Here is a 22,825-nt window from a genome sequence, read left to right as displayed (position 1 = left end):
TTTCATTACTCAGCTTCTTTTTCACACAATTAAGTAACTATTCTATAGTCTCTTGTATACAGTTATTCTCTCATCCGAATGTTCGCATATTATTACTGTGCGGATGTCATTGTAAACTAGGAGAGAAGCAGGAAGGGGCGTCCACATGATAATAACACACGGACATCCGCATAGGAGAATTTATGCTCTTGTATATATATTAAATAAAGCTTCATAACCTCAGTGGAATAAAAGTTTAGAAAACCTTAGGTGGAATTTTTTTAAGAGAATGGTAATACCAAATTATGTTTTAATTATAATTTATTTAGTAAACCCTAGAAAATAAATAAAAACCTATCCCGACAAATTATCTAGGTTTGGTTACATCGTACTAACCAAATGCCTAATCTATGATTATTAAATACTAATTATTATGTATATATAATCCAAGCCTAATCCAAAGGTGAGGCTCAAGTTCCACTCCACTAGGCCTACCTTCCATATAGTACGTGTGGGAAGACTCACACTTACAAGGAGATGAGACTTTCTCTTCTTTTCCAATGTGGGACTCAAGTTCATGTAATTCATTCAAACTCCACCAAGTACTTGATATTATCAAATCACGTTGTGACTTGGATTTAGGATTTGAAGGCTAAAATCTATTTTTGCAATACTATTTTTTTTTTATATAAACATTTTTGTGTACTTAAACTAATTTTCTAGAATTTTTAAATAAATTTTGATTTAAATTAACTAATTTTATAATTTCGTAATTTAAAAAAAAGAAAAAATAAATCCCTCTCCCTCTCCCCGCGAAATTTCATCGGCATAGACTTATGTCGGTGACAATTTACAGGATTAGACCTCTGCTGATGAAATTTGTCGACATATATATCTTTTGACAAAACGTTTCTATCCCAAAAAAAATTCGTTGGGACAGGTCAAGGTTAGGTCCGGTTATGTCGTACTAATCCATGATTGAGATTGAAAACTTAATCGTAAAGCCATAGGTCGAGTCGTGAGTATTCAAGCCTAATTGAGTCCTAAGTGCCCTAATGTAGGGTTAGGGTTAGGGTTCGAGGCTTGCAAATGATTTTTGGTTCGAGACTTGGATTTAGTGTTTCGACGACTAAAATAATTTTGTAGAATTTTTAAATAATTGAAACTCTGTTTAAAATAATTTAGGAAATTAAACGTAATTTTAAAGTCCAAAAAATTATTTGAGATAATTAAATATAATTAATTACTAATTATAAAGGTAGATTCTAAAAAGTGGTTTGTTCTTAGAATTCCAATAAAATTTCGCAGGGAAAGATCTATCGTGACACATAATCGCTAGGATAGGTCTATCACGTCAAAGTTTGCAAGGATACAAAAGTTCGACGGGGAAAGTCTACCCCAACAAAATTCGCCGAGATATTTCTATCCCAACGAAAATTCATCAAGACAAGTTAGGGTTTATAGGTTATGTTGTACTAACCCATGATTAAGATCGAAAACTTAATCGTAAAACTCTAGGTCGAGTTGCGTGAGTTCCTAAGCCTAATCGAGTCCTCAGTGCCCTAAAGTAGGTTTAGGGTTAGGGTTCAAGCCTTGCGAACGGTTTTTGATTCGAGACTTGGATTTAGTGTTTGGAAGACTAAAATAATTTTATAGAAATTTTCAGTAATTTAAACTTTGTTTAAAATAATTTCAAAAGTGCAAAAAATTATTTGAGATACTTAAATATAATTAATTACTATTTATAAAGTAATTTATGAAATTAATTAAAATATTAAAATACTACTTATACACTAAATAATTATTAATTAAAGTAATTAAATAAAGGCAAGTACGTAAAAATACAAAGTGTCGGATCAATAGCCTCGCCAAGTTTTGGGGGAAAGTTGAATGAAAAAGGAAGGGAAGGGACGAATCGAAGCGACTGCCACTTACAATACCCCATCGCATATTTAAGTCGTTTGCAAAGGATTCTACCCACCGCTCAATAAAAATTGTAATTTAAGGCGGCCTTCGCAGCTCGTCTGACGCAAGGGCTTCACCAACGACAAGTACCTTTGGGGGCGCAGGTCCCCTACTGAGGGTCGGCAAACGGGCGGCGGGCCCTTGTGTCGCTTCTAGCCTAGATTCTGACTTAGAGGTGTTTAGTCATAATCCAGTGCACGGTAGCTTCGCGCTACTGACTTTTCAACCAAGCACGATGACCAATTGTACGAATCAACGGTTCCTCTCGTACTAGGTTGAATTACTATTGCGACACTGTCATTAGTAGGGTAAAACTAACATGTCTCATAACGGTCTAAACCCAGCTCATGTTCCCTATTAGTGGGTGAACAATCCAACACTTGGTAAATTTTGCTTCACAATGATAGGAAGAGCCGACATTGAAGGATCAAAAAGCAACGTCGCTATGAACACTTGGCTGCCATAAGCGAGTTATACCTGTGGTAACTTTTCTGACATCTCTAGCTTCAAATTCCAAAGGTCTAAAGGATCGATAGGCCACGCTTTCACGGTTTGTATTCGTACTGGAAATCAAAATCAAACGAGCTTTTACCCTTTTGTTCCACACGAGATTTTTGTTCTCCACGAGATTTTTGTTCTCATTGAGCTCATCTTAGGACATCTGCGTTATCTTTTAACAGATATGTCGCCCCAGCCAAACTCCTCACCTAACAATGTTATCCGCCCGGATCAGCCGACGCAAGGCCGGCCTTGGATCCAAAAAGATGGGCAATGCCCCGCCTTTGTTTCACGGAACTAAACAAACAAATTTGTTATAAAAAAAATGTAATCCACAAAAGAATTTTAAATAATTAGTTACTCTTTATTAAGTAATTGATGAAATTAATTTAAATATATTAATACTAATTATTCACTAAATATATATTAATTAAAGTAATTAAATAAGGCTAAGATATTACTTAATTAAAAATATTAAACTAAACAAACTAGTTTTGTATAAATAAAAAAATAATAATTTAGTGACCTTTCCCGGCAGTATTCTTGGGGAAAAGTATATCACGACGCATTTTGCAAGATAGATGTGCCCGACGAAATGTGTTGGGGAAGATCTATCCCGGCAAAATGCGTCGGGCAATACCTCTCCCAATGAATTTCGTTGGGAAAAGTCACCAATTTTTTAATTTTGTTTTAAAAAAGAAATTAGTTTCTTTAGTTTAATATTTGTAATTATCTAATATCTTAGCCTTATTTAAGTACCTTAATTATATCTTTAAAATTATTTAAGATAAGTTAATATAATTAATTATTAATTATTAAGTAATTTATGAAAATAATTAAAATATTAAAATACTAAATATTCACTATATAAATAATAATTAAAACATAATTACTAATTAAAGTATTTACATACGACTACGATATTACTTAATTACAAATATTACACTAAACAAACTAATTTATTATATTAATTAGTATTTATATTTTAATTATTATTATTTAGTAAATAATTAGTATTTAAGTATTTTAATTAATTTCATTAATTAGTTAATAAATACTAGTTAATTATATTTATTTATCTTAAATAATTTTGTGGATCTTAAAATTATTTTTAATTTCTGAATATATTTTAAAAATAGTTTCAATTATTTCATAATCATAGAAAATTATTTTAGTATTCCAAAAATGGAATTTAGCCTCCAAACCCTAAATTCACGTCTCGAACCAAAATCTCTAGCTTCCGAACTTATTCCAAAATCTTTCTCGAGCCTTGAACCTAGGAATGGCAAAAATCCTCGTTGGGTCTGGTCTCGGACCCTAACAGTGGAAATTTTGGTCAAAAGGGGGATCTTGTACGGGAATCCTCGAATTTTAAAAATCCTCGACGAGTATTGGCTGGGGATGATACTTGTATCTTCATCCTTGACCTTGGCCCGATATCGTATATTAATTTTAAAATTGGTAAATACATTATATAATATACCTCTTCTTATCTCCTACTTCTTCTCTCTGTTTATCACTCATAGATTCTGTCTTTGTCTTCTCTTCTTTTTCTTCTTCTACACTCTGGAATTTCTAGGCTCTAATGAGTTTTGGTTTTGATGCCTTGATTTTGGTCAAGATTTGGGTTTTGATTGTTTCTTCTCTGTCTCACCGAGACGGCTTTTTTGTTGCATTTGACATAACAATAAAGTCTCATGTTTCAGCTTTTGGTTTTGTTTCTTTTCTCCAACTGGGCTTTTGGGTTTGAATTTAATTTTTGAAAAAGCCTCATTTTACCCAAAAAACAAAAGACCCATTTTAGATTGTTTTACGATGGTTTTTTTTTTTTTTCTTTTTCAATGGTTTATTATTGGGATACTGAGGAAAATATGATATTAATGTAAGAACACTACTGTGCTTATTGGCTTGAGTAATAGGTGAGATTTTGGTTGAACTTTTACATGCCAATCTCAAGCTTAAAATATGCAAATGAACATCAATCAAAATTTGAAGAAAAAAAAGGGGGATTGTGGCGGTTTGGGAGATAGTCCCCCGATGACGGGGATGGGGATAGGGATTCCCCGAAAATTTCTTATCAGGGATTAGACGGGGATGGGGGCGGGGGCGGGGATGAGGAGTAGGGACGGAGATAGTATTACCATACTCGGCCCTTACCTGGCCCGTTGCCATCCCTGCTCTAACCCTAACTATAAGCCTACTTTAGGGCACTTATAACTCGATTAGGCTTGGATACTCTCGTAACTTGACCTAGGATTTTGATTTCAATATACAGTTAGTATAACATAACCGGACCTAACCGTAGTTAATTGAGTACGCCTCTACTTTATTACCTTGAGTAAAAAAATTATAGGAATAATATATTATAAAATAATTTAGGGATTTTTTTGTTGAAATTTTAGGAATTAAAAAAAATGATAAATAACATACCTTTCCCAACAATTTTGTGTGTGTCCGGGATAGACCTTTTCCGGCGAAAGTTTGACGGGATTGACGTTTGCTGGCCACATTATGTCGGGATTAATCTATCCGGCGAGCTTTATGTCGGCCAATGTCGAGTAGACTTTTCCTGACAATATATTCATCGGGATAGCCGAGATAGGTCTATCCCAACATAATATTAAAAGTCTATCCGGTTATAACTTTTGCTGGGTAGGTCTATCCTGACAAATTTTCGCAAGGAGAGGTCTATCCTGACACCATAGGTTCCCGTCAAAGATTCGCCAGGTAGGTCCTTCCCGACAAACTTGGGGGGATGGAAATGAATACAGAAAAGTACAGGGACATTGCGCCAAAACAACACAAGATTTCCAAAGACAAGCACGTCCCCACCGAAAAACGAGAGGCAAAGAAGAGGCTGGAGTGCCAAAGGCGATGAAGATACCGGATACTGCAAGCCACACGATTTTCCTTGTCATATCATCATATCTATATTATTGTGAGACAAAATTGAAACCCATTTTCAGGGTACTGTAGATCTCACTGAGGAGAAGCTACAGAAGTAATTTTATTTGAAAAACTCCCATTTTGATGCAATGGTTCGTAACTTGTTGAATTGGTAAAATCCCATTTGATAGGTTGGATTATTTTAGCTAAGTGTTGGTGGAACTTGATAGTATTTCTTCTTGAGCAATCGAGTTTTGTTAGGCGGGTTGACATCACATGACAATGTTGCCTGTTTGCTCAGCCACCTCAAGCTGTTCTTCTCATTCCCAGGTAAGATCTTACATGCTGAGTTGTGATCCTTCAATGTTATTTTGCTTCTAAATTCTAATATATACTGTTAATTTCTGTGCAAAGAAACCTTTTAAGTTCCCATATATTAATTGTATCTATCGTTCTTATGAAGTCTGAACAATTTATGAAGTTGCTAATTGTTCATCCAAGTTTTATTAATTAATTCCATGAATCAATGGGTCTCATTAGAAAACTTGGCTACTATCCTTTGGACATAAATAGCTAATCAAAATTAAAAACCGTTGAAAGAACAATGAAAACGTCTAGCTACTTTTCACAGAAAATAGTAAGTGGTTGCAGTTGTTTTCTCTCCTCATATCATCTTAGCGAGTTATTTGTGTTTCATGATTTGTATAATTCTAATCTGTAGAGCCACAAGTAAAGTTATTATTGGGTTTTTTTCCTCATAAGCACGTGAACATCAGCTTGCTGGCATATGACCACATTATTTTTTGAGAATTAAAAAACAACTAATTTTGTTTTGCATCATGTCATCATTTGGGTCAATATTAATTATGAAATTTCCAATTTCAAATTTACATGTATATAAATGGATCTTACAGACTTCCTTACATGGAGGATTGCATGCCAGTTCCCCATTCCAGAAGGATTTTGAGGCCAGATACATTGCGGAATGCAGGGGCTCTCTAGGCTTGTCATTTGCAATGCATTTCCAAAGAGATTCCTTCAAAGCACATGCTACAAAGTCTTTGTATTCTAACTTTGTGAAAAGCACAGAACAATCAGTCTCCATGGATTTTGTTAATAGGAGTTCCTGCTCAAATGAATCAGACTATCTTAATTGCAAGTATTCAGATATGTGGAGTTCTTCTACTGGAACTATATATAAACAACATCCGTTGGGAATGGTGGAACTGAAATATGTAGAAAGCTCTAGCCTATTGGCCACTGATGAGGGACTCATGGACTTTACTAATCAGTCGACTGAGAATGCAAGTATTTTATCAGGACCCGTAGAACCTGAATCCATTTCAGCTGCTGATTTAACACCAGAAAATGACACCTCTGCATCTGACCCCATAGACATTGATAGTGATCAATTATCCAGTGTGAAAACTAGTATTGAGGATTTTATTGACGGGCTTGGTAAGTCTTTCAGCGCTTCAGTCAATAAGGGAGAAAGTTCTGTTAAAAGCTCACTAGACGCAATCACTTCATCAGTATCATCTGTTGTTAAAAGTGCTAATGAAGCAGTGGATAATGCTGTTGGCGGAATGTTTTCAACAATCGATCAAACGGGACAATTAGGTAACAGTAAAATGGCAAAATTTTCAAGTGACTTGAAGGAAGCCACAAGTAAAGGAACTGTTACTGCTATTGATGTTTTGAGACGTACAGTTGTTGTGGTGGAGGATTCTCTATCAAATGGGGCTTCCTTTGTTGTTAGTTCTTACCAGTCTGCCAAGGACTTTCTTCCTCCTGACGTTAGTGATGCACTAAATTTGTCTGAAAAGAGAGCAGCAGAGTTCCTGGGGCCAGCCAAGAGTGCTTTTCAACAGGTATTTTAAACTTTGGTATACACTTCCCTTTCATGGCTTAATGCTTTTGAATGATTCCAGAGTTGATAGTACTCTTCAGAGGGAAAAAAAAAGATTGTGGTTTCCAGATTTTCAGAGTTATTCTAAACAATTCATAATATTTCGTAACTTTGAAACTCGTTACATAAAAAAACTGGTTAGTTAATTTGTGAATGGATGCTTTTTTTGTCAAGACATCAGCCCCATTTTTGTTATAGTGGTCCTGAATTTTCTGTTTGACAGATTACATTAGAAAGTAAACTTTTCATTATAAGCTTAGATTATCTATTCAATCATGTATATGCTGAGTTTTTTGCTATTACAATGACAATTTTCTGAATAATATTCTGTAAACTGAATCTAAACATGTTGAAAGCAGGTTTATATTGCTATTGAGGGGTTGGAGGAAAATCTTGGCTTGGATCCAAATGATCCAATAATTCCATTTGTTATATTCCTTGGCACCTCAGCCACTTTATGGTATGGATATCCTTTTGTTCTTTGAAGGTTGTTTTTCCTTTTCTATTTATACATATAGGAATACAAGTATCCTGCCGTGTGAGAAATTTATATTTCCTATCAGATATGCTGCAGGGTCATTTATCTGGTGCGGACATTCAGTGGTTATGCTGGAGATTTATCTCCTCAATCGACATTGGAGCTCTTGACAGGGAAGGAGAATGCTGTGCTCATTGATGTCCGACCTGAGGCAAGATATTGCATATTTGTTGGCCTTTATATTTGGCTGAGCTGATAATGTTATAAAATCTTTGCCTAACAGAGGCTAAAACAACCAAAATTCTTTTAATTGCCCAAAGACACAACCTCCAGTGTTCAAATTCATGACCCTTGTACCTCTATAAAGGAAATCTTCTAAAGTATTTCCTTTATAAGACTTATAATGAAATATTCTTTGTAAGTGTTTGCTTCTCAAATTTGCCAATGATTGGTTCTTGGAATTTCCTTTGTGAAGGTTATGAGAGAAAAAGAGGGTATTCCTGATCTTCGACGAGCAGCTCGCTTTCGTTATGCAAGCGTGACTCTACCTGAGGTTGGCTTATTACTAGCATGTTATTTGACAATATGAATTACAATTGTATCATAACTTTTACAGGGTGAAAGAAGTCATATCGTACTAATGATTTGGGGTTATGCTAAAACAGTTGTAATGATGTACTCTGGAGCTTAGCTCCATGCACTATCTGCAATTTTGTTTTCAATATTATTTAATGATTTTTCAGGTTGATGGCTCTTTATGGAAGTTATTGAAGAGTGGAAAAGATCTTGATGATACCTTAACTGCTGCTGTTATTCGGAACTTGAAGATTGTACAGGTAACTAGTTTTAGGCTTTATATCGCTTAAAACTATACCAAGCTAAAAGTTCAAAGGAAGATCTTGGACTGGGACCTAGCAACTCTCCATGCTTTGGTGTTAGTACCATAATTGGTCACCAAGGAGACCTGAAAGTATCCTGCAATCTTCTCCATCTCAAGAACTTCAATCCCTATTTGATTTTCTTGGCCCACGATTATGCGAGAAAGAAAATGCTAATGATAAAGAACATTCATATTCAAGTTCTTAGCACTGACCTGGTGACTTTAGATCTATTACCATATTTGTCCAAGGACTTGGTTGGTTTGTCATGTGCTTAAAAACTTCATATCCAACAACAGGATCTGTTGCCTAAAACCATGGGAAAATATGATGATTTCATAATGAATAATGGTTCTCCAGGATCCCTATATCTTGCACCATCTTATGATTTTTCCCTGATTGGCTTGAGTAATGAATAATGAGGTCTATATTGTTTTCTACTCTGTGTAGGACAGGTCCAAGGTCATTATTATGGATGGTGATGGTACTCGTTCCAAAGGAATTGCAAGATCCTTGAGAAAGCTTGGGCTTAAGGCAAGTAGCAAGTCTTTGATGATTCTTTAATGATAGACGTATAGAAGACGTGGAAATGAAAAGCCTGAGGAGTGAACTATATATCTATTAGTTTTTTTTCTCTATACTGAAAGACCTATGGTCATCCTGGATACATTGGAACTAACGTAGATACATTATTGTTCATAAGAAAAGATAGCACATATATATTTTTTACTGAGAAGATAATAAGTAAATGTTTATTCATACAAAGTTAAATAATAGGTACGTTAGTTTTTTCACAACCATTAGTAGGGCTCAACATGATGATTTAGCAAATGTGGATGGTTGAGTAACTGGTTTGTAAATTAGGACTCTGAAGTATGTAATGCAAGATAAAGATTCATATTCTCATTATATAAAGTTATTAGGACTTTTCTTATGGAAATTAGTATGTTCCAAATATTAATAGAACCACTCAAATGCATGATAATTTTTGGTATTCTGGAATTGGTAAGCAACTTCTTAGATACTAATAACCTGGTGATGTTTAAAATTACAGAAACCTTACTTGGTGCAAGGTGGCTTTCAGTCTTGGGTGAAACATGGTCTTCGTATTAAGGAACTCAAACCCGAGACGACACTTACCATACTCAATGAGGTATTTATCACTTGGATGCTGCTTCTTCTTTTAAGTTCTAATGGTGTTTTCTCCTTCTTTCTCTTTTCATGATACCAAGTTTGAGCTTTTCACTTGAGCACAGTTGCAAAAATTGTATCATTTCAGGAAGCTGAGGCAATTCTGGAGAATATCAATCCTTCTCGAGCTCAAGTTCTTGGGTATGGTGTGGTAAGATAAATTGCCTGCATGGTACCTTAAATTCCAACTTAATCAAAATATCTTCAGAATGATCTATGAAACACATCAGGATAGATTGATGATGAGTGGGATTTCATAGAGGCTAATGGTTATCTGATCTCTTGGGGTTTCTGTATGTTATAAAAATGTTTGATTCCCAGGCAATTTCAAGTGCAATTCTGTACTAATAAATGCAATTACTTTCTGTACAGGGACTGATTGCGGCATCGTATGCACTTTTAGGCGAGTATATATGTTATGTTCTTTAAAATTATTCTATAACATTCCAGCTTTATCCCACTTCCCCAATAAGAAAAATCCCAACCCCAACTCACCACCTGATAGCCACCTCACCCCCATCATCTCCGTTGCCGACATCAGCCCACGCCGGCAACTCCCCTTTCACTGGCCACCTCTCTCTCTCTCTCTCTCTCTCTCTCTCTCTCTCTCTCTCGTTATGGTTCCTCTCCCAATGTCCTTTTCTCCGAGTGCTTTCTGACCAATCTTTGGCTTCTGTGACCAAGTGAGAGAAAGCCCATGTTAGATTTAGAATTGAGAGATTAAGATGTAAAGCACATGAATCAAAGTCAAATTGGCAAAGCCCAAGATATATTATTAGATTATATGTACAAATACTCTGCAACTTCTTTTTCAGCATTTGGGAAATATTTAATGTTCAGAACCTCACAGATCTGGCAAGAGAGAGAGAGAGAGAGGAAAGGGTAGTCGCCGACGATGGAGGTGATGGGATGGGTGGCTGTTGGGTGGTTGGGGATTGGGGCTGGGTGTTATTTTTCAGTTAGTTTTTTGTTTTTTTGTTTTATATTTTATTTTAGTGGAGAGTAAAGTTGGCATTTTAGGGGATTTTTTTGTTGAAAGAGGGTGGTTTCAAAACGTCGGGAGTGGCAATAAAATTTTATCGTATTCATTTCCTTGTTTTTGGTTTGGGGTTTCTTCTTCTTTCCTAATTAAGCATGATCCATCCTATTTCAGAGTGGGAGAAGACATTGCAATTGATTGGCGTTGTTGGCCTTGGTCAGGTATTATAATCTTCCTAGAATGAGTGCTTAAGTCGAAGTATTTACTTCCATATCTCAGTTTATGTTGAATCAAATTTTCAACATGTTCCTAAAATTTTTGGAATGCCTGTTTTGTTTCCGTCCCCTGTTGTTTGTTGTTCAGAAATCTAACTATCCTATGGTAGATGTCAAATGATAAAAAGTCTAGATTAGTTGCTGAATTCTATTCAAGTTCACATAGCTACATATGGGTGGGCATTTGTGCCAAAAAAATTGAATACTGATAAGAAACTTACATTTAAGAAATTCATATAGTCTCTGGTTCTTCCCCCTTTCTCATTGCTCTTTTCATTGACTACACCAGACCATTTACCGACGGGTGGCAACTTATGAGAATGCTGAAGATTTTAAGCAAGATGTGAGGTAAAACCACAAAATTTAACATTCTTTTTAATGTGAATTTAATGTCTTGTTCAGAAGAAATGATGTGACAGATTGTCCTCTTAACACTATATTGCGCCTTTCACAGTGCTGTTGGAGTCCTATCAACAGCCAAATGCTGCTTAATATAAATTTTGTTGATTCAAAATGTGGTCTGATTGTGGTCTCTATGTTCCCTGAAGGCTGCTGCTTGCGCCTGTTAGAGTTGGAGCCCAGGCATTTTCGTGGGCTGCTGGAAAATTGGAATCAAACGGCATTGGACTACCAACATCTCCTTCATCCTCAGATGTTAAAAACCGGGTATTGCAGGCTGCTGCAAAGCATGAATCTCAACCGTCTGATACTGATGGTATCCGAGAGTCATCTCCTGAATCAACAATTCCGGTCAATGACAGTGTAGATCTCTCCGAAGCATAAGGTTGATATTTCAGCAGCCAACAGAGAACAAAGGTTGATATTTTCTTGCAGTAGGCACTCCTTCAATTAGAGCCTCATGCTGTAGCTTGAAATGTGATCTGAGCTGTATTAGCAGTGAATGAAGGTTGAGTTAATTAACTGATGATTCTCTAAGAAGATGCACTATATGGTGATTGGCCTTTTGTGCAGAATTATAGCACGGTCGTTATGTTTCATCCTAATGAACTTAAGTGAGTTTTGTGCATCTTGCATAAAACAATTATTCAATTTTCAGTTGATGCCAACAAACAAGCACCAACATGGATATATAGGGGAAGCCGTCGTCATGTACAGATTTTGGTAGCAGTCAATATATGGTTATAGTAAGACTCATTTCAACTTGAAAACTTAAAAGCTTGAAGTTATTCTCAGGTGACTCATTACACGCCACGCCAATCAACAAATGCTAACCAACAACATTGTCATAGATTTTCCGATGAGATATAAATTTTTCAATTTTTTTTTCCTTCCGTATTCGATTAAAAGTAAACTGTAAACCGTACGTACTATAAGAATAAAGATGCTTGTTTAGTAAGGGAGACTGACGGACCAAAAACCAATACAAAAATTCAAAAGCCAACCAGGCAAGTTGGGTCTCTCAAGTTTCATCCGTTTACAAGGCAACTCTCCAACACCGGCAGAGCTTCAGAAGACCTCCATTTTAATCTTTACCCGCTAATTCTATTGGAGACAAACCAACCAGTAAAACTTCTAAGAATAAGGATGTTGTTCACTTCTCTTTCAAAACCGGTTTCCCGACTCCCAACCAATAAAACTTTTTTCTTTTATATGATAGATAAAAATAAGAGCTTTCACAAATAACAAATCATGTTTTGTTTTGTTTTATCTTTTTGGAGAACGAAACATGCCATCACTTTCAATACATCATAATTTCAAAGACTAAGAGCATCTACAATGGACTTCCTAAACCACCTCCTTAGACAAATTTTAGGGAGGAATTATAAAAATACAACTCCAACCATGCTCCCTATCCACCTCCTAAAATAGGGAGTTCTCTAGGAGCTCCTAAATCTGAGGAGAGAGAAAGGACTCCTAGTGACTCTCTATACTTTAATGCTGCTTTATTTAATGAGTATTTCAAACCTTTATTTAATGCTAACTATTTTTTATTTTATTTTTTAATAGAGAAGGACCAATCAAAAAAGAATTATAGCATTTATGACTCCAAATTAGGGAGTATGGTTGGAGTTGAAATTTTTTAGAGAGCTCCTAAAATAGCTTTCTTATATTTTTAGCTAAATTTTAGCTAAGAAGTAGAGAGCATCATTGTTTGTGGATACTCTAATTCAATAAAATTTGATCTGGTTAGGTACTTTTTTCCCTGAGAGTTAAATTAGAATTATAAGAAGGGAGTTTCACTAAAATACCAAAAATGGGGGCTGAAATTATAAAAATACCCAACACCCAAAACACTTTATAAACATACCCAAAACTCATCATTACACACACTCAAAACCCATTTATAAACATACCCAAAACCCATCATTACACACATACCCAAAACTCATTTTGGGTATGTTTCTATGTTTAAATAGTGCTGGGTATTTTTATAAATACATGTCTAGGATTGGGTATTTTTATAAATATCTATTATAGGAAAGGTTTTGATTAGAGACAGGAAGACTCAGAAACAGAAAGGTTTCCTTTTTCTTTTGGTCGAAACAGAAAGGTATTTGGAAATGACATATATAGCTAGAAATAATTTTGGTATACCATTTTTGGTAGCCTTTTCTAATATCAGTTGTTGCCTTTAAGACTGTTATTGCCCAGGTCAGACTTGCAGAGATAGACAGAGACATTCCATGATGGTTTATCTGCAAAACCACCACAGGCTTCCTGTTTTTTCTCAGCTAAACTAGCAAAACCAGCGTTTTCAGGAGCACTATTTTATTGACCCCCTCCCCCTCCTCCTCCGTCTCTCTCAACCGCAAAAATGGTCAAACCCAGTTGGGCATTTGTTATCACCTACTTCATCATCTTCCTCAACCTTCATCTGGGCAGTGTTTTTGCAACTATTCCCGCAGACCCACTTGCCCAACAGGAATTGGACAAAGTTCTTAAGCTCCCTGGTCAGACCTTCAACCTGAGCTTTGCACACTATGCTGGGTATGCCACTGTCAATGAAGATTCTGGGAGGGCTCTCTTCTACTGGCTTGTTGAGGCTGCTGAGGACCCTGGTTCTAAGCCTGTTGTTCTCTGGCTAAATGGAGGTTGAGCTTCAAATTTTTGCATAAGCTTCTCATTTATCTTTGTGATAGTGCTGGTTTGACTTCTCTTGCTGTTAAATTTTGTACGTCCGTCCATTTTGTTTACTATTTGTGTTATGTTCTGTAATATTTGGAGTACATTTCTGGAAAAAAAAATCATTTTTGAAGGCGGCCAGAAATCTTTCTAGTGATCGAATAAACTTGTTGGGTAGAAACTTGCTTAATTTCCTATTCGTTTATTAATGGTTGCTTCGTATTATGAAAGCTTTGTATTTATCTTTCGAGTGCTCTTTGGCTATTACTGTTTTGTTTCCCAATTTGGTATTTTATTGATATATAATTTTTTTCTTTCTGAATGGTTTCTCACCTCCTTAGGACCTGGATGTTCATCAATTGCTTACGGGGAGGCAGAGGAAGTTGGTCCGTTTCATATTATGGCAGACGGGAAGACCCTATATTTGAATCCTTACTCTTGGAATCAAGGTGAGAAGCTGCTCATAACTTGTTAGAGGAGGTTATTAGGATTTTTTCGTTTTAATTATCTTAATGAATTATGTCAGCCAAAACTTAACAGATATAAAAAGATACCAGCCAGAGGTTACAGGTTGTTTTATGTGTGAGAAATATTTCAAGATGTGTATTATCAATTATATATGTGAGTTCCCCTTTATAATACTTGCTGCGGATGTAAGGGGCCTGGAGCTCAAGTGGTTAAGAGCCATTACCCCTGCACCCGAGGTCCCGTGTTTGAAATCCCCCTCCCCCAATACCCCCTGTATTAAAAAAAAAAAAAACTTGATGCGAATTATAGGTCTTAGCATCATTTTACTCGGATATAGTGCTTCAGATAGGTTGTTCGCAAATGAGCATATGCATTCCTCTCAGTAAGCACATGATTGTTGAGCAAGCGTGCATGCACCTTTTTCTTTGTGTGTCTCTTGTTTATCTCTTACTTTATGCTTGAAGTTGCTTTATTCCACTGCATCAAGCGTGGTACTTACAGTGACTGTAGAATATATTTTTAGACTGATAAAACCACATCTTAGTAGTTCTTTACAAAATGTCTAATTGCTTTTACCTTTTTGCAGTTGCTAACATTCTATTTCTTGATTCACCTGTTGGAGTTGGTTTTTCTTATTCAAACACTTCCTCTGATTTGCTATCCAATGGAGATAAAAGAACGGGTACTTTTCCATGTCTCATTTTCATGCTTTGAGCAATTTATGTTGTTAGCTTATTATGCACATTAGATTATAATTATGTTGTTTTGCAGCTAAAGACTCTCTAGCATTTCTATTGAAATGGTTTGAGCGCTTTCCCCAGTACAAGGGAAGAGACTTTTATATCACTGGAGAGAGCTATGGAGGTAGACAGAACTTCTTTGCTTGTTTTCTTTTACATCATGTCATTCACCTTTTTCCCTTCCAATAGTAAACATGTAAAACTTCAAATAAATGCAATATATCTCTATTCTCATGTCTTTGCGTGTGTGTTGTAAAAGGAGTACTTCGTTCCATTTTATATTTTATTCTATTTTGATTTCTTAGTATGTTGGGGAGGTAGGGGAGTGGTACATTATTACCTCCCATCCTTTGGTTCTCTTAGTATACTTATTGCTTTGGGATGCAGTATATCATGTTCACTCGGAACATTGGTTGACTAAAGCAACCTCATCAGGGCTTCCTTCCCACCATTAAAAAAGAAAACTAATTACAGAATTGTAGCTTTTTCAGTCTGGATATTGTAACAAACAGAAAGTGACTTCAGTTAGTGGTTTCAGGACAAGAGGAATGGGGTTTGAGATAGTAGCCTAACAAAACATATGCAAAATGAGTAGCAGCTCTACCTTTATTTATCTTATTCATGCATAACATGTTCGAATTTCTTGTGCTGTATTTTGGTATATTTTGTACGACTTGGTTCTGTATTCTAGTTTTAACCACCCAAAACTTGTGTACCAGGACATTATGTTCCTCAGCTAAGCCAAGCAATTGTGAAGCACAACTTGGAAACTAAGGAAAAAGCAATTAATCTGAAGGGTTATATGGTATAGACTTGGTGATTTTCTATCACAAAGGTGTGGGGATATTGTACATTGTGTAAACACATTAAAATAACAAAGTATGTGTTATGCAGGTGGGCAATGCTCTGACTGATGATTATCATGATCATTTGGGGGTTTTCCAGTTTATGTGGTCGGCTGGTTTGATTTCTGATCAAACATACAAGTCGCTGAACCTTCTTTGTGACTTCCAGTCATTTATACACACCTCAAATTCATGTGACAATATTCTAGACATTGCTAGTGCAGAACTTGGAAACATTGACCCTTACAGCATCTACACTCCTGCATGCCCTGCTAATGTTAGCCAGTCAAATCGGCTGCTGAAACGAATGCATGTGAGTCCACAATAAATTGTCTACTACGTTCCATCTGAGCTATTTTTTACTTTAAATTTCTTTTCTTCCCCCTCCCCCTTCCCCACCAAAGAAAAAATGTAAGACGAATAGCACATTCTAAATGTTTCAAATTGCCAACCAGGTGAAAATGGTTTACATAATACTATGGTCTCTTTTACTTCTACTCTCTTTTCGAAGTTTGTTTAATATGGTTCAGTTTAATGGAAAGTTGTGGATCAGATTGGTAACTAGCTGGGGTTTCTTGATTTATCACCTGCCAATTCTTCAAAAGGTTCTTTTTCAAAATATATGTTTGTAAGAACAATCCCAAAATGATTTCACTCTCTCTTTGTGCTTAAGTTTCCTGTTTTTTCTTCATTGTTTCTTAATGGGATCAGAAGGGGGAGGAGGGGGGGGTTTCATTATCATGAACTTATGAATTTATTTAGCCTTGTGAATGACTGTATTTACCTCAAACTGAGGTCTCAAATCTTTCAATGATAGTTGACTTATTGTCATACTGATGATGGAATGTGATGCCATTTGATAGAAGGTGGGCCGCATCAGTGAGAAGTATGATCCTTGCACAGAGGCACACTCAGTTGTATACTTCAATCTACCTGAGGTTCAAAAGGCTCTCCATGTTAATCCAAATCATGCACCATCTAAGTGGGCAACCTGCAGGTATAAACCAATGAAAAGAGTGCTTCAAAGCTTTTGTTTGCTTTAGAAGTTATGGTTTCAAATGAGCTAGTCCATCGCTAGCTCAAGATTGCTTTGGCTATCTGGAAATTCATCCCTACTGAATTGCTACACCTGTACAATACTACCAGTTCTGGTTTGCAAGAGCAAGAAACCATATTTGTCTGTGATAAATATGGACTTTGCTTTAAACTAATGGTTAGGAGATGAAAAATTCATTGAAGTTTTGGTCAATCACTATTTTTGTCTCCATCTCCGGGTTGGGGAGCCGAAGCTGGTCAAATGTGCCTTGCCTGGAACTGGGATATATTGTCCTAAAATTTAAACCACATATCAAAATTTTATTTCACCTGCTTATATAAGCATGTCATGTGAGAGTGTTTTTGCTTTTAAAAGTGATGACCTTGATTGACAAGGCACTGAGTGGAAAAGTTGACATATTATGTTTATCCATTTTTTTGTTGTTTTGCAGTGATGTGGTATACACCACTTGGCAGGATTCTCCGAGGACAGTGCTGGACGTCTACGAGGAGCTGATACATTCAGGACTTCGTATATGGATGTTCAGGTCCATCTCAACATCTTGCAGATATAGATTTGATGATTACTTGTTTAAACTTTTTGATTAGTCACATCACAGTTTTAGATTCTAATTAAATGATTACATATATGAATTTCATCTGGTAGACCAAAATATTCACTCAATACTTTTCTTTACCATTGTCTTTATATGAGTAGTTTGTGTCATTGTGTCATTTACAGGAGCCATTTTCATATAACTAACATGTTGGAAATCATCCTACTTTTGCTATTTTTGCGTCTATGGCAGTGGTGATACAGATTCCGTGATCCCAGTTACATCTACCCGATACAGTATAGACGCTCTTAAGCTTCCAACTGTCAAGCCCTGGCGTCCCTGGTATGATGATGGGCAGGTAAAGCAGCTTCTGGGAACTATTTTCTTCCCATATCTCTACTCATTATAAACAGAATACTGAAATGGGATACAGTTCTTGTTCCAAGTCTTGTCAATTATACAAGTATTTCTTTGAAATTTTCCCAACTTATGGAAGTAGGCATTAATACAATTAGGCCTCGTTAACAGGTTGGAGGATGGACACAAGAATATGCTGGGCTGACATTTGTGTCGGTGAGGGGAGCAGGCCATGAAGTCCCTTTGCACAAACCCAAGCAAGCGCTTACACTCATCAAAGCTTTCTTGTCAGGATCTTCAATGCCTTCTTCAGAACTTTTCAGTGACTCTTGAAGGTTTCTTTTCGCAATTGGTGCTTGAATTGGCAGGAAAAATTCATGCAGTGTAATGCTTGGTTACTTAGTATGTATTACTGCGGAAGTGGTCACATTGTTTTACGTTGTAATTTAAGAAGAAAAAAAAAAAGGAACTTGAGAGTGGCTGTCATTTTGAAGTTAGAACAGGCTTTGCCATTCAATAATCATGTACTGCTATGCAAGATTTTACCCTGTCTTTAAGACGACATGTCACTACGAGATTTCCACAAATCTTTATTTTTCTTGAACACGAGTTTATGAAGTGAATAAGTTCATCAAGAACCAAGAAAAATACTAATTCTTAACTTATCCTAATGGACCTTGAATTGATGAACAACATGAGTGAGTGATATTGGGGGCGGGAGATTTGAATACTGAAGGGGGGGTGAATGCTCTTACCAAGAGGAAATTAATAAAGAGTTGAAAAAACAGGAAATTAGCTGCAGATACGTACGAAAAAACAATCACAGAGGTTAATTGGGCCTACGAATTGGAAAAGCCCATTATTTAATCACAGTCTACAAGTTTGGGCCAAAATTAGAATGAGCATTCATTGGTTTGTCATCATCAGCCCTACCCAAGGCTTTCCAATGCTTCCCTTCTTGTCGGCTCTCTCTCTGTATTTCACCTCAACTATCTCCTCCTATGTAAAACGGTACCTCCTCCACTCCTCCTCTTTTCAATACCAATGGTGCTGGGAGTTTACTCATCCTAACCACGCTAGGTATGCATCTCTCTCTCTCTCTCTCTCTCTCTCTCTCTCTCTCTCTAAATTGTCGATTTGTGCAATTCCTGCATGACCCAGGTTCTGATCAAGCTGGATTGGTACGCATATGTTCATGGGTCCGACCAACATGGTCATTAAGTCTAACCAATCTTCTTCTTCTTTGTTAAATTGAATGCCTTCATCTTATTTAAACAAACTGCATGCTCAATTAACTCTACTTACTAAACTTTTAGTAATGCTCATTACCTGTTCGATAATTCTCGTACGGAATGTTTCATATTGGAATCAAAGTGCCTAAATATTATAAAAAGGTTCTATCTTTATTTTCTTTTGGGGATGTGGTGTTCTTAGTGCATTTACAATTTACGTCTTCAGGGAGTGAAACTGAAAAAGTGAATCGTTAAATGCACTAAGAACACCCCATCGTTTAGATGATGAAAATTTTCGCCAAGTAAAGCTCAAAAAGTTGTATGCTTTGTGTTAAAGATTACTATGTCGTCATTCTGAGGTATGGTAGGCCAGCAGGATTATGTTATCAGTAAATAAGTAGGGATCGGTAATTTCTTTCTCTTTTTAGGTTACAAGCTTTGTTATAGATTCTGGTAGGCATATGGAGTTCGGTGTATGTTTGTATCACAGTTTGATGTTATATTTTAATATTACAGTTCCATATTTAAGTCTGTTTTCATCTTAAGGATGTAGAATCCAATTCCTCTATGAGTGGTGCAAAGTGATTGCGCTTCATGTTACTGTAACCTGGGCTGCCTAATTGACTTAATCTTTCATTGCCCAGATATGTTACCTTTGATGATTGAACATTGAGGGCTCATATTTAAGAGCTTTTTTTTTTCCCGAAAAGGGCACCAAATAGAGGTCAGTGTAAACTTTTCCAAGAATTTGTTCCAGTGTATATATAACTTCATCTTATTGCAGTTAAAACTTAAAACACAGAATGGGACTTAAGATACCATTGATGTTGCAGGAACAAAAGGGGAAAAGGGCTGAGGGGCAACAAAAATGGTGGTTACCAGTTCTAATCCCCACAACAAGGAGATTGTTGTCAGGAAGAGGATTGCGAGCATGTATCTCTCTCTCTCTCTCTCTCTCTCTCTCTCTCTCTCTATATATATATATATATATATATATATATATCTTGGCTGTTGAATTGCATCTAAGAAGCTACAAACACATTTAATGAATGCAATCCAACGGCCAAGATTAGAAGTATGTAACCAATCCTTAACATAAAATACTTATTGGAGAATCTCAAATAAGTATTTTATGTTAAGGATTGGTTACATACTTCTAATCTTGGCCGTTGGATTGCATTCATTAAATGTGTTTGTAGCTTCTTAGATGCAATTCAACAGCCAAGATTAGAAGTATGAAACCAATCCTTAACTTAAATACTTATTGGAGAAAAATTTGTAGTGTGGTGGTTGTTTACTTTGTAGTTTGTATGAATGAGTGAAAACAATGAGTCTGCTTTTAAAAGGCATTCAAGCTTAAGGATTAAGAAAGTATAGAATCTTTTGGTGTATTAAGTGTTGGAAGTGATTGTTAGTGCTCATTTATTGAACTGTAATTTTTAAGCACTGTTTTTCTTTTTGGCATAAAGTGGTATATTCAGTAATATGTACTGTTAGTTATGCTATTTGCTTCTCTCTTAGCCAATATATGCATAGCAGTTCTATTATGTATCTCTGATGGAGATGGTTCACTGTCTAGATTCAATAAACGGGAAGAGGATTTTCCGTCCTTGAAAGAATACAATGATTACTTGGAGGAAGTGGAGGACATGAGTAAGTTTTTCAGCTTAGGTGTTTCTTATATTCTTGATGAAAAAAGTTAGGCTGACAAAAAAAAATCATTCTCTGGTAGCATTTAACTTGATCGATGGAATAGATGTCCCTGCTATTGAAGCAAAAATTGCAAAGTATCAGGAAGAAAATGCTGAACAAATAATGATTAATAGAGCCCGTAAGGTACTTCAAAATAAAATCACAGTGTTTTATCCTTTCCTTTCTTTTTTGGGTTCCTAACCTGCTGGCTTTGCTTTATGAGATTTAAGTCGTAATGCTGCCTTCACATTACTTGAAAAAAAAGAAGAAGCTCCCAATGCTGGCAATAGTGAACGATTTAATATATTTCTGCAAAATCTGTGCCAAGGTTCTGATGCTAGTGTTATTAATTGAATAGGCTGAAGAGCTTGCTGCAGCTCTAGCAGCGAGCAAGGGACATCCTGCACAGAATGATACTGATGCGGTAAGAATGGAGTTATTTCATGTATCATCATTTGCTTCTGAGTTCGTAATTGTGCTGCAAGCACCAACACTTGAGTCTGGTGTACAACACTTGAATCTGGTACACGACCACTCCAAGCACAAACACTTGAGTCTGGTGCACAACACTTGAATCTGGTACACGACCACTCCAAGCACCAACACTACCACTTCAAGCACACACAGTGCAGTGAAGCACCGAAGAAAAACCACACTTATGCTATTGATTGTTCAGTTGTATAATTTCCAAATGTAATGATTGTACTGATAAGCTATTTTCAATAGATGTTTCATTTTTTTTATGAGTTTATTTTTCCAAATTGTGCCAATTTTCCAGCCCAAAGGGAAGTACATAATTTTTTAAACTGATTTTATGTGTTTATTGACAGGCTCTGAGCCAAGGCTCTCAAGCAGGATTTGGTACTGGTACACAGGGGCAGTATGCCCCTACAGTTGCAGGACAACCACGACCAACTGGCATGGGTCCACAACCACTACCACTTGGAGGGGGGCATGATATGCATGGATATGCTGTTGACGATGAAGAAATGATGAAGCTCCGAGCAGAGAGAGGTGGTAGGGCAGGAGGGTGGAGTGTAGAGATAAGCAGGAAGAGGGCACTTGAAGAAGCCTTCAGTAGCATTTGGGTTTCGTAGGATCATAGTGTTATTAAAGTCTGTAATGTAATACATGGCCTTTCATGTAAGAGCAGCGACCTGTGTTCTTTCTTATATCTAAAAGAAGTTTCAGATTGTTGGCTGCGGGGTGAGGGATAACAAATGAGGATAAAGATATTATGTATTAGTACAAAAACCAGATTTTTGGCTGAGTTCTATAAGTAATTATATTTTTGGATGTTCATGTATTTTTGAGGTTCTACAAAATTAAGAGATATTTAGTCATAAACCCATTTTTAGCACTAAAACTATAAATGAACCCTACACCATTTAATTTCTATAAACAAACAAAAAAAAAACCCAAAAAATGATAGCTGGTCCTATTGAATTTAATTTTGATTATTAAATTACGTTGATGCTCTATTAAGTGTTTTGGGCTTTTTTATGAGGTTTTGAGATTGAGTTTGTTTTAAGAAATCAATGGTAGTTTTGGAATTTAAAAGAAGCTAAAAGCCTTTTTGTTATGTTGTAAATAATTTTTGGGTGTATTTTTAAAGTCCATTTCATATAGGGTTTTTTATATAATTTGGACTCATATATTGAGTATAATAGTGAATCTCCCATAAATTAATGAAGTAGATGCTTTCTCATCTTAAAATACTTTTGTATTTTCTATCTTATTCTTGTATATTTTAGCTTTTTAAAGTTTATCCACCTAA

General features: G+C 36.0%; 3 protein-coding genes and 1 pseudogene across 4 annotated transcripts; 3 read left to right on the top strand and 1 right to left on the bottom strand.

Annotated features, from left to right (window-relative positions):
• Nucleotides 1-1,871: 1,871 nt before the first annotated feature.
• On the bottom strand, nt 1,872-2,805 carry LOC148293428 (25S ribosomal RNA; annotated as a pseudogene; the record flags this gene model as incomplete).
• A 2,106-nt stretch (nt 2,806-4,911) lies between these two features.
• On the top strand, nt 4,912-12,094 carry LOC110756902 (Rhodanese/Cell cycle control phosphatase superfamily protein). The gene is made up of 13 exons (XM_021958387.2): nt 4,912-5,658; nt 6,243-7,199; nt 7,597-7,697; nt 7,812-7,926; nt 8,191-8,268; nt 8,459-8,551; nt 9,044-9,127; nt 9,648-9,746; nt 9,873-9,935; nt 10,157-10,187; nt 10,938-10,984; nt 11,328-11,386; nt 11,587-12,094. The coding sequence occupies exons 1-13, from the start codon at nt 5,605-5,607 to the stop codon at nt 11,819-11,821; spliced, it is 2,016 nt and encodes a 671-aa protein (XP_021814079.2). The 5' UTR covers nt 4,912-5,604; the 3' UTR covers nt 11,822-12,094.
• Nucleotides 12,095-13,549: 1,455 nt separating this feature from the next.
• On the top strand, nt 13,550-18,728 carry SCPL29 (serine carboxypeptidase-like 29). The gene is made up of 10 exons (XM_021958277.2): nt 13,550-14,091; nt 14,464-14,571; nt 15,177-15,272; nt 15,362-15,454; nt 16,050-16,135; nt 16,225-16,488; nt 17,039-17,172; nt 17,663-17,758; nt 18,020-18,125; nt 18,296-18,728. The coding sequence occupies exons 1-10, from the start codon at nt 13,815-13,817 to the stop codon at nt 18,455-18,457; spliced, it is 1,422 nt and encodes a 473-aa protein (XP_021813969.2). The 5' UTR covers nt 13,550-13,814; the 3' UTR covers nt 18,458-18,728.
• A 324-nt stretch (nt 18,729-19,052) lies between these two features.
• On the top strand, nt 19,053-22,354 carry LOC110756952 (cyclin-dependent kinase-activating kinase assembly factor-related / CDK-activating kinase assembly factor-like protein). Of its 2 annotated transcripts, XM_021958454.2 has the most exons (8): nt 19,093-19,204; nt 19,286-19,337; nt 20,001-20,080; nt 20,190-20,289; nt 20,936-21,009; nt 21,089-21,192; nt 21,407-21,472; nt 21,879-22,354. In XM_021958454.2, the coding sequence occupies exons 4-8, from the start codon at nt 20,225-20,227 to the stop codon at nt 22,143-22,145; spliced, it is 576 nt and encodes a 191-aa protein (XP_021814146.1). In that variant the 5' UTR covers nt 19,093-19,204; nt 19,286-19,337; nt 20,001-20,080; nt 20,190-20,224; the 3' UTR covers nt 22,146-22,354. The 2 variants fall into 2 exon arrangements, with proteins under 2 accessions (XP_021814145.1, XP_021814146.1); XM_021958453.2 differs by lacking the exon at nt 19,286-19,337 and having other exon boundaries at nt 19,053-19,204.
• The last annotated feature ends 471 nt before the right edge of the window (nt 22,355-22,825 follow it).

The sequence above is a fragment of the Prunus avium genome, chromosome 7 (genome assembly GCF_965620075.1).
Source record: "Prunus avium chromosome 7, drPruAviu1.hap1.1, whole genome shotgun sequence".
NCBI lineage: Eukaryota > Viridiplantae > Streptophyta > Magnoliopsida > Rosales > Rosaceae > Prunus > Prunus avium.
The sequence above is the reverse complement of the archived record's forward strand: the minus strand, read 5'-3'. Positions and strand labels throughout refer to the sequence as shown.

Excerpts from the sequence above, each read along its gene's own strand:
- LOC110756902 (XM_021958387.2), top strand. The coding sequence starts at position 5,605 with ATGACAATGTTGCCTGTTTGCTCAGCCACCTCAAGCTGTTCTTCTCAT. Across the intron at positions 5,659-6,242 it reads GCTGTTCTTCTCATTCCCAG|ACTTCCTTACATGGAGGATT; the intron begins GTAAGATCTTAC and ends TGGATCTTACAG. Across the intron at positions 10,188-10,937 it reads GGCATCGTATGCACTTTTAG|AGTGGGAGAAGACATTGCAA; the intron begins GCGAGTATATAT and ends ATCCTATTTCAG.
- SCPL29 (XM_021958277.2), top strand. The coding sequence starts at position 13,815 with ATGGTCAAACCCAGTTGGGCATTTGTTATCACCTACTTCATCATCTTC. Across the intron at positions 17,173-17,662 it reads TCTAAGTGGGCAACCTGCAG|TGATGTGGTATACACCACTT; the intron begins GTATAAACCAAT and ends GTTGTTTTGCAG. Across the intron at positions 17,759-18,019 it reads CTTCGTATATGGATGTTCAG|TGGTGATACAGATTCCGTGA; the intron begins GTCCATCTCAAC and ends CGTCTATGGCAG.
- LOC110756952 (XM_021958453.2), top strand. The coding sequence starts at position 20,225 with ATGGTGGTTACCAGTTCTAATCCCCACAACAAGGAGATTGTTGTCAGG. Across the intron at positions 20,290-20,935 it reads AGGAAGAGGATTGCGAGCAT|ATTCAATAAACGGGAAGAGG; the intron begins GTATCTCTCTCT and ends TTCACTGTCTAG. Across the intron at positions 21,193-21,406 it reads TGATTAATAGAGCCCGTAAG|GCTGAAGAGCTTGCTGCAGC; the intron begins GTACTTCAAAAT and ends TTAATTGAATAG.